Raw genomic sequence first — 10,445 nt, 5'->3', positions numbered from 1 at the left:
AAACACTGAGCCAAATAGGCTAGGGCTAGGCCTCTCCTTTTTTGTCCTTAGACCTACCCATCAGGGCAGCAGAATGCCACTGCAGGGGCCTGAGCACTTGTGGCCTTCCTTCCCTGTGGTAGACAGGCAGGAGTGCGTTCTCAGCGGTCCTGGAGAGTGTGGGGGCAGTGACGAGGTTGAAGTGAAAATTGTTGAAGGAACAATTTTCCAACAACTTGGACTCTCCTGGGTGGGGTAATCAGATAACTTGGAGTAGGCTTGACTCCCTCACAGAAAGCCTGGGAGGAACTTTCTGACTCACTGCTTCCTGGTCCTCCTGGGTACTCCCTGCACTTCAGTAGCTGGGGGTGGCCCTGGGAGAGGGGGAGCCTGGGAGACTCATTCTAGCAGGAGGTCCAAAGATACTAGGCCTGGAAGCGAGGTGTTCAGAGGTATGCAGTCAATGTGAGTTCCCTCCCTACCCCTTCACCACCTTGGTACTCTGGTATTTGGTACTTCTTCCTGGAATGGGCTTATCGTTTTCAACTTTAAGAACACCTGAGGGTTCTTATCTCTGAGACACACCGAGGCAAGCCCTGGTGGCAGCCAGAAGTGTTGGGCAGTGAGAGGAATGCCTACCTGGGAGAGAAAAGGAAATGCCACATGGTTGAGCCTGGAGCCCTTCTCTCTGCTCCGTGGGAGAGGTCATAATGGTGTTTTTCTCCCCATATGACCAGCCTTAGAAGAAATCATAACACTTTCTCACTCATAAACCTTTCCTCCCTGCAGCTTATCTGCCTAGACCCCTTCCTCTCCAACTTAGCCAAATCCTAACCATTTCACTCCTCCAGGCCCATCTCAAAGGCTACCTACTTCCTTCCATTTGCCTATTTTTTTGAGCCCCCTAATTGGTTATATGCACTCATTCCTTTGATAGCACAAAGCCTTTTGTTGAAACTTCTCTTGTGGCATTTAGCATGCTCTGGCCAGTTAGTTATCTGTGATTTGCGTTTTTGTCTATGTACATATACACGCACATGTGCACATGTGTCACTCACTAGATTGTAAATTCCTTGAGGACAAGAATAGTATCTGTTTCTCTTTGCTTGGCTTGGTTACCTGCCACATAGGTGCTCACTAAATGGAATAGCAATGAGTGACTGAGGTTGTCATTATGAACTGGAAAGAACACTGGACCTGGAGTCGGAACACCCAAGTCCTAGACTTGGCTCTGCGGTTAATTACTCGTGTGATCCTAAGCCAGCCATTCTCCAATTCTGTGCCTCAGTAAAGGGAGGGGTGACTCACTGCTTTAGGCCTGGCTGACTGTGACACCTTTCTAGTTCCAAGGCTCCAGAGTTCTAGAACTCTGCTCACCCTTCTCTGTCTTCTTGACTCAGACTGGCCTGCGTGTGCCTTCCATGAACAGAGACGGCCCAGAGGTGTCCCTCACAGGTGGAGACCTGGTGCCCCAAGACCACGCTCCCGGCTGCCTGTCTGCAGTGGAATCCAGAGAGCAGCTGGAGGAAGGGGAGGAAGAGGAGGGGAAAAAGAAGGAGAGAGATGGCTTCCACGCTGTACCCCTCCGAAGATCGAGGGCTTTCCGTGCCCAGAGCCACAGCTACGACCCCTTCAAAAGACATAGTTGGGGGCCAGACAGGGAGCACCAGGATCCACTGAACAGGTAAATCCCCAGGGGGCGTCCTGTTCCTACTTCCCTTAAGTCCTAGACCTGGTTCAAAAGGAATGACGGGAGTTAAAGAGACCTGGGTCCCTAGTTCCTTCTCTGGAGGGTTAGAACCCAGGTCTGTGGTGAGCCCTTGGGGAAGATAGGTCCTGCCTTTTAAGATGTGGCCCTCCCTAGTGTTTCTAACTCTGCCTTTCTACCTGGTCTCAAAGGCAGGTGGGGGTGGGAATAGAGAAGGGGAAGAATGGAGTTGGGGCGAGTATCAGGACACTTGGGTCTTGTTGCTCTGCCTGCTTTGAGATTCAAAGAACCATGCAATGGTTCAGTGCTGGAAGGACTCAGGGATCATATGGTCCAATCTCTTCCTTTTACAGATGAGGAAACGGAGGCCCAGAGAACTGTGGGAGGTTTCTTGAAAGAAGTGGTCCTAGGTTGGGGCACTGAGCCAGCCCCTTTCCCAAACTGCTGCCTACTTGCTGGTTCCAGGCTGAGGCAGACCTGCGATGTCTTAGACATCATAGTGCAGGCCTGCAATGAGGGGAGAGGGGCTCTTGCTCAGACGTCTGCACATGCTTGCAGACCAGATGAGAGGGACTCATCTCCCCCCTCTCCTGGAAAATCCCTGACCACTTCCCCAAAGACAGAGGAAGTCAGAAAGAGAAGCCCAGGGGTCAGCATGAAGAGTTCAGTGTGAGTGGTCATTGTGAGGACCTGCTAGCCATGGAAGGGCCCTGTCTCTCTGCTTTGGCAATGGTTCCCTTGCCCAAGTTCTCTTAGCTCCGGTGAGTAGACCAACCTCTTCTAGCTCTTGGGCAGCTGGCTGAACGAATGAGGGGAGAGGATCCTGTGCCTTGTCCGTGAACTGGCTTGGGCCAGAACTTGAGTGAGAAGCTTTGCCCGCAGGGCTCATGGCACCTTCCTAAGAGCAGCCTGTTGAAGGCAGAGATGCTGTGGGTACCCCTTATGTGATGCCAGCTGTACCTCAGGTCTTCCAGGTGTCACCTTTCACTATCAGGCATTAATTCTGCCCCTGGAGTAGAGGGAGAAGGGATCTCTGGACATATCATTTAGATGAGTAGCGACAAAAGTTGTCTTTAGAAAACAGGCAAGGAGTGAGAATCCAGCTTGCTCTTTGCCATGAACACTGGCTTTCTTCTGCAGGGCATTACTGTCTTTTGACCACCAGGGGCCACCCTTGCCTGCAGCTAGCTCTGCAGCTCTGCCAAAGCACAGTTCCAAAGGGAGGGAGGCCAGTTTGAGTCTGGGCTGCTCCTAAGCCAACAGGAAGGGCTGGGCTGGGCTGGGCAGGGCTGGGGGCAAGCAACAGTGCTGGGCTGAGGCGGTGTTCCTCCCTTGTGCCAGTCACTGGCCATTGGATACAGAGGGCAGTGGTGGCAATGTGTGTTTCAGGAGCAAATTGCAGGCACTGGGATGCACGGGTCCCCAGGAGGCTCCCTTACTGCAGAGCCAAGAGGACCTGGACACATTTCTGGAACTGCAGCACCAAGGTGGCCAACCTTCCAGTGTGGTATGGATGGACAAATCCCCTGGGAGTCCTCCCCTCCTCCCCTTCCTGCCCCCTTGCCTTTCCAGCCATCACTCTGTGCCTCTTCTGTTCTGTCAGCTGCTGGGTCTCTCTTCTATGCCCAGGCATCACTCTGACTCCATCAGACTGAATCTGAATCTATTGTCTCTACCCCTCTGTCTGCTCCCTGGGTCTGCATGCTGAGTCCCCCACTCTTGGTCTCCTGCCTCTATCTCTTTTCTCTAAGACTCTGTTCCTTCCTTTCTGGGTCTGGGTCTCTGTGTTGATGCAGGAATCTCTGTTCCTCTCTCATTAAAAGACTCCTGTTTCCCTAATTGTTATAACCACTTCTCAGATTTGAAGCTGAACTTATTTATTTATTTATTTATTTACTTACTTATTTTAAGTATGTCTTTATTGGTTTCAGAGAGAGGAAGGGAGAGGGAGAGAGAAAGATAGAAACATCAATGATGGGAGAGTCATCATTGATCGGTGCCTCCTGCACGCCCCCAACTGGGGATCAAGCTGCAACCCGGGCATGTGCCCTGACCAGGAATAGAACTGAGATCTCCTGGATCCTAGGTCGATGTTCAGCCACTGAGCCACACCCTGCCAGGCTGAACTTATTATTTGTGAGATGAGACTAGGTATTTGGTATCCTGAAAGAAAATAATTCCCTAGCAAGATAATCAGAGGATTATTAAATAAGAAATATAGAGATTGCCCAGCCTTCTGGCTTAAGGGAACACAACTGGGGGATCTCAAACCAGGACTCATGGACCACTGAGGGTACACGAGGGCTTTAGAGACACCGCTTGGTTGGCCAGCTAAGAACCCCTTGGTACACAGAAATGTCTCAAGCCCCATGACTAAAAGGCTGCCTCCCTTGCAGCTCTTCCTCTAGCTCGCCAAGGGAACTTGCCCCAGCCTCATTTTCCTGGTGCCTGTGTTTGGGAGAGGGGCTGAGAGAAAGGGGCTATCACATGTTACAGCCTGTCAGGGGAGGAGCAGGACCCATCTTACCTCTCACCCACTTTTCTCCATCAGCGTCTCTGCATGTCTCCCTTACCCCCATTTCAGTGTGATATGATAGAAAGAACAGGATTTCAGAATCAAACTGACTCCTAGATCCTTCCTTCATTCACCAGCTGAGCAATTTATTTCATCTTTCTGAAAATCAGGATAATAGTAACGATCTTTTAAAGTTGTGATTCTTGGCCCGGCCAGTGTGGCTCAATGGTTAGGGCAGGGGCCCTTGTACCAAAGGCTTGCATGTTCATCCCCTGGCCAGGGTGTGTGCTGGAGGCAAGCAGTCAATGTGTCTTTCTCACATAGAAGTTTCTCTCTCCCTCCCTCTCTCTCTCCCTTTCACTCTCTCTGAAAAGCAATGGAAAAAATATCCTCAGGTGAGAATTTAAAAATGATAATAATAAATAAAAAATTAAAAAATCCAAATGCTGGCACTGTCCAGAAAAACTTAACAGGCTTATTTATAATTGTTATAAAGTTGAACTGCTGAAACTTGCTCACTGAAACATCCTGACTTGCATTAATGCTTTATGTCCCTGCATTTATATTTTTAAAATTCATGCAGAAATGAAAATGGAAAAACATCCAATACCTGATTTCTGTCCCCTATTTTCCACTTGTAATCATACACTTAGGAAACTTTGACCCTATGGGGAAAAATTTTTAACGTTCAAAACTACCAATAACGGGAAGAAGAGAAAAAAAAGTTTTAGAGAACGAAATGTTTCCCATCATAGTGGATTTTTTAAAAATCCTCATCTGAGAATATGCTTATTGATTTGCGAGAGAGACATTGATTGGCTGCCTCCCATAGGTGTCCCAATGGGGGATCGAACTTGAAACCCAGGTATGTGGCCCAACTAGGAATCAAACCCACAATCCTTTTGTGTGTATGTGCACGTGAGGACACTCCAACCAACTGAGCCACCAGGGGCCCATTAAAATGGATTCTTAAGCACGTTTTCCATGTATGCAGGGTGCTAGCTGGATGTCTTTTGGCATAACTGTTACATGTTTGGCATGGGTAGCACACAGGTTGGTGTCTTCAAAAAGGCCAACCAGATAGGCCTCACTTGCCTCCTGCAAAGCACCAGTAGCTGCATTCTTGCAGCGCAGATCTGTTTTGAAGTCCTGAGCAATGTCTCGCACCAGAGGCTGGAAGGGAAGTTTGCAAAGCAGAAGTTCAGTTGTTTTCTGATAACGCCTAATTTCACCAAGTACGATGGAACCAGGCCTGTAAGGATGAGGTTTCTTCACCCCTCCAGTAGAGGGCGCTCTCTTTCGGGCGGCTTTGGTAGCCAGTTGCTTTCTCGGTGCTTTACTACCGGTTGGTCAATTTTGGTGAGCGGTCGTCTGTGTAGGAGCCATGGTATAGAGACCTCTTTACTTACCCCCCTTCTTCCCTGGAAGTCCGTGGGCTAGGAGAGCCACAGCTATGAACATTTGCTTGTCTTTTTCTTATTAATTCTTAAAAGTTCTTTATATATGCAGGATTGGAGTCCTTTGTCAGATATGTGTATTGTGAATATTTTCCCCCCAGTCTTTGACTTGCGTTTTTACTTTAATAGTGTATTTTGATAAGCATGAGTTTTTATTTAGATAAAGCCCAGTTTATCCATTTTTTTCATGGTTAGTGCTTTTGGTCATGTTTAAGAAATCTTGCCTGCCCTGGCTGGTTTGGCTCAGTGGTTAGAGTGTTGGCCGCGGACCAAAGGGCCCCAGGTTCAGTTCCAGCCAAGGACAGGTACCTCAGTTGCAGGCTCCATCCCCAGCCCTGGTAGGGGAGTGTGTGGGAGGTAACCAATCAGTGTGTCTCTCTCACATGGTATTTCTGTCTCTCTCTCCCTCTCTCCCTTCCACTCTCTCTGAAAAGCAATGGAAAAAATATCCTCGGGTAAGGATTAAAAGAAAAAAAGGAAATAGACTCCTTCATGATGGGAGGAGCTGCAAACAATGTGGCCATTTAAAATCTATTACAGCCCGGCTGGCTTGGCTCAGTGGTTGTGCATCGACCTAGGATCCACGAGATGGCAGTTCAATTCCTGCCAGGGCACATGCCCGGGTTCAGGGCTCAACCCTCAGTAAGGGGCGTGCAGAAGGCAGCTGATCAATAACTCTCTCTCATCATTGATGTTTCTATCTCCCTCTCCCCCTCCCTTCCTCTCTCTGAAAAAAGAAAAAAAAAATAAAAAAATAAAAAAATAAAATCTATTACGGTTTTCTATGAGCTATTTGTTATTTTGTTTGGGATTTTTGTGCTTATGTTCATAAGAGAGATTGGCCCATAATTTTCCTTTGTCATATTGTCTGTGTGTAGTTTAAGAATCAAGATTATACTCACCTTGAAGAGTTTTTGTTTTCTAGTTCTTGGAATAGTTTGTATAAGATTTCAGTGACCTATTCCTTGAAAGATCTGTCCCTTGCCTATAAAACTGTTCTGACCTGGTATGTTTTGTTTTGTTTATAGAAATATTAACTACTGATTCCATTTCTTTAATAGGACCATTCAGACTTTCTATTTCATATATATGTGTGTGTGTGTATATATCTATGTATCTATATATATCGTAAAGATTTTATCTTGTTTGCATTTTCAAAATCACTGGCATTAAGTTGGAGGTAGTGTTCGCTTATCTTTCTAATCACTGCTCTTTCTGGGGTGAGCGCCACTTCCATTTTACTTTTGTTTGCCTGCTCTCTCTTTATCATTCTTATCAGAAGTTTGTCTATTTTACTGGCCTAAAAAACAACTGGGCTCGCCTGGCCGGGCGTGGCTCAGTGGTTGAGCATCAACCTAGGATCCAGGCTATTGGGGTTCGATTCCCAGTCAGGGCACATGCCCGGGTTGCGGGCTCGATCAACGACTCTCTCATCATTGATGTTTCTATCTCTCTCTCTCTCTCTCTCAAATCAATAAAGATATATTTAAAAAAAAAAAGAGAGAGAGAAAGCTTATGTAAAAAAACAACAACAACAACTGGGCTTTATTAATCCTATTTTATCTGTTTACTACTTCAGATTTCTGCTTTTATCTTTATCATATCCGTTCTTCTGTTTTCTTTGGGTTTGTCTTGTGTTATTTTTCTAACCTTTTAAGTTGGTATAGCTCATTAATTTCCAGCTTAAAAAATTTTTCATTATAAGCATTTTAAGGCTACAGATTACCCATGAAATACCACTTTGGCTATCTCCCACAAGTTTTGTTCTGTAGTATTTTCATTATTGTTGTTATGAAGTACCTTTAAATTTCCGTTATGATTTCTTTGACCAGTAAGTTTACTTAAAATAAAAGGGTGTTTAAAAATTTCTAAATCATAGAAATTTTTTCAAAACTCAAAAATTTTTTGAAATGTTACACATATAAAGCATATAAAACTTATTCATTATATGTACAATGTAATGACTAATGAGGAAGCAAACACCCATGTAATCACCAGGTTTAAAAAAAAAAGAGTAACCCTCTTTATATAACCCTTTCTCCTGGCAGAGATGATCATTTTTTTTACTTTTGAGATAGATTTTTCTTGTAGATTTACCACCCTTTTATGCACCTCTCAACAATATCAATTAGTTTTGCCTGTTTTAATCTTTTGTGTTTTGATTCTTTCTCTCAGCATTATGTTGGTGAGATTCATTCATATTGTTGGGTGAGCTGTGGTTGGTTCATTTTTATTGTTGAATAGCATTTCAATGTATAAATTTATCACAGATTCATTATCTACTGGAAAGGGCCTTCTGGGTTGTTTCCTATGATCTCTGACACAGATTATTTGAAATTAAAATTTGCCTTATGGCCTGATATTTGGTCAGTTTTATGATGTTCCAAGTAGGCTTGGAAAAAAGGTATTTTCTAATGGTTGGGTGTGTGGTTTATAAATATATATGTGTATATATATATTTAAATATATCTTTATTGATTTCAGAGAGAGGGAGAGGGAGAGAGTTGAAATATCAATGATGAGAGAGTCATTGACGACTGCCTCCTGCACGCCCCCAACTGGGGATCGAGTCTGCAACCCGAGCATGTGCCCTGACCAGGAATCTAACCCCGATCTCCTGGGTCCTAAGTTGATGCTCAACCACTGATCCATGCCTGGCCAGGCAGTTTATAAATATTTTTATTCCTTATTGTCTTAAACCCAGAACACCTCAGTTTGTTTGTTTTTTTCGTTACCTGTCTGGCCTCCATAGGTTGAGTTGTCATCTCTGGAAACCACTCAGGGTAAATCTTTCTTAAGATGTTTTCTATATTAAAGAAGCCTAGGCTTGAATTGCACAGAGTGTTGACCGGTAACTAGCAGGAAGAACTTCCCAGCTGTTTCAAGTGGAATATCTCAGATATGGGTTGTGTTGGGGGTGGTGGTGAAAGGCCTGAGACCCTGAAGAAGGGCCATGCTGTGTGGGGAAGTGAAGACCATGGGGATGGGGGAGATGGATGAAACCTAATCTTTGTGTGAGAATTCTTGACCTGATTCTAGGGTCAGGGTTCCTGTCATCCAGCTGCTGGCCCTTTGGACCACTCAACCACTGGCATGCTTTCGAAGTCTGTATCCATGAGTGGCATCAATTGCATCTTGGGTGGCTCGGATCCAGCTGGTGAGTCAAAGTGGGGAGCAAAGTAGTGGTAGCCACTTCCCCTGTCTGTCTCACCACCACTCCTCAGGGCGAGCTGTTTAGGGTTCAGATATATCTTGGGAAACCCCAAACTGCTTTTATTTGAATAAGAAATATGAATTCAGGACTGGCATTCTGACACTCTCCTACCAATGAATGAGAACATAGGACAGCCTGAGACTCTCCAGCTTCCCATATCACCAGAGATAGAGGGTAGTTAACTGCAATGTACCTTGTCCTCAAGATGAGGCACTGGGAGCTCACTGTGAAACCTCTGCCCTCCCCATTCACCAGAAACAGAACTGAGACACTGGGTCCCCAGCCCCCTTCTCTACATAACCCTGGTGCTCTGTTTCCCTGGCTCCCAAGTTCTTTAGCTCTGCTCAGACCCCGCCCTCCCTCCCTACTCCCCAGAGCTTGCCCTCCGGAATGGCGTCACATGCACCTGCAGCTTGGGAACCTGATCCAGGTGGAGGGGGTGGGGGAGGCAGCCCTGGACGCCTTTGTCTGGCTTCAGCTGGATACTTCTCGTCTCCTTTTGTGTTGGCAGGAAATTTATCCCAGTCCTCTGTTGCCAACTTCAGCCAAAGGTAAGTTTGGGGGGATTTGGAGTCCTTCAAAGGCCTAGATGGGGGAGGGGCAATGCTTTCTAAAACACTGGTCCCCTTAACGTTTCTGATCAAAGACCTCCAAATATCCTTCTCACTGAGCTGCATAGAATTGACCCTCTGGTCATTGGCCAGGGAGGGCTCTGGAAGGTTCCTGGTAGCCCATGGGATGGGGAGGAAATTAAAGAGAGAAAAGGAGTATTCAGACCCCAGGGTGTCAGTTAAATAAAAGAGAGTAGGAGCTGCTTGTTGTTGTCAGTGCTAGAAAGGTGAGCAGGCCGTTGGGCTGTTGGACAATCTTAAGGAGAGACAGTGACCAAGGACGGGGATCAGCTTTGGATGGCTCCGGTAATTGACCAGTGGCGAGTGGCTCTAAGGAGAGCTGGGCAGCAGCCCTCAGGAGAACCCCAAGGGGAGAGGGCAGGGGCTGAAGGCATAGTTCAGGAATCTGGGTGGAGGCTGGGAGATTTCAATAACTATGTCAATAAGCATGCAAAATCAGCACCTGTTTATTTGGCTTCTACAGCCAAAGCCTGATTGGAATGGGTCAGCCCTCTAAGACAGTGTAGGCGTGGGAGCTACTAATGGGCCCTTTAAGATATCAGGCTCTGATTTGCAGTCCTGAAAATCTCTAGCTGACACATACTCCTGGCTCTGGCTTTGGGATTAGCTCATGGGATGGGGCTGATGAAATCCCAGGAAATTCAGTCCTATTGGCTTTAGGCCCAGAGGCCCTTTCCAAACAGCAGAGGGGGTCGTAACAAGGCTCTTGTTTTAGGAGGGGAAAATGTCACCCCAGAGAGCCCCCATCCCATATCACTTCCGTTGGGAGCAGCCTGAGAGAGGAGATTGGGCCTGCATTAAGTAGGAGGGGTGGGTCTGCATTTATCTGGGAGGAGCCTGGAGTTTTTCTCATAAATAGAGGGGCCTGGGAAACTGTAGTGTCCACATCTAGGAAGTCTGAGGAGGTGGGGGCTGGACTATTTTTGTCTGAGTCCTTTCT

General features: G+C 46.5%; 1 protein-coding gene and 1 pseudogene across 2 annotated transcripts in view; one reads left to right on the top strand and one right to left on the bottom strand.

Annotated features, from left to right (window-relative positions):
* Positions 1-5,171: 5,171 nt before the first annotated feature.
* On the bottom strand, positions 5,172-5,588 carry LOC107543818 (histone H3.3A-like; annotated as a pseudogene).
* Positions 5,589-8,736: 3,148 nt separating this feature from the next.
* The window catches only part of ARHGEF2 (Rho/Rac guanine nucleotide exchange factor 2), a 29,398-nt gene continuing 27,689 nt past the window's right edge, over positions 8,737-10,445 (top strand). For both annotated transcript variants that reach the window (XM_016221469.2, XM_016221468.2), the window contains exons 1-2: positions 8,737-8,816; positions 9,385-9,424. In XM_016221469.2, the coding sequence (XP_016076955.2) occupies positions 8,753-8,816; positions 9,385-9,424 (104 nt within the window). In that variant the 5' untranslated portion in view covers positions 8,737-8,752. The remainder of the gene's footprint in view (positions 8,817-9,384; positions 9,425-10,445) is intronic.

This window comes from Miniopterus natalensis, chromosome 19, assembly GCF_054644295.1.
Source record: "Miniopterus natalensis isolate mMinNat1 chromosome 19, mMinNat1.hap1, whole genome shotgun sequence".
Classification (NCBI taxonomy): domain Eukaryota; kingdom Metazoa; phylum Chordata; class Mammalia; order Chiroptera; family Miniopteridae; genus Miniopterus; species Miniopterus natalensis.
This window is presented reverse-complemented; position numbering and strand designations above follow the sequence as displayed.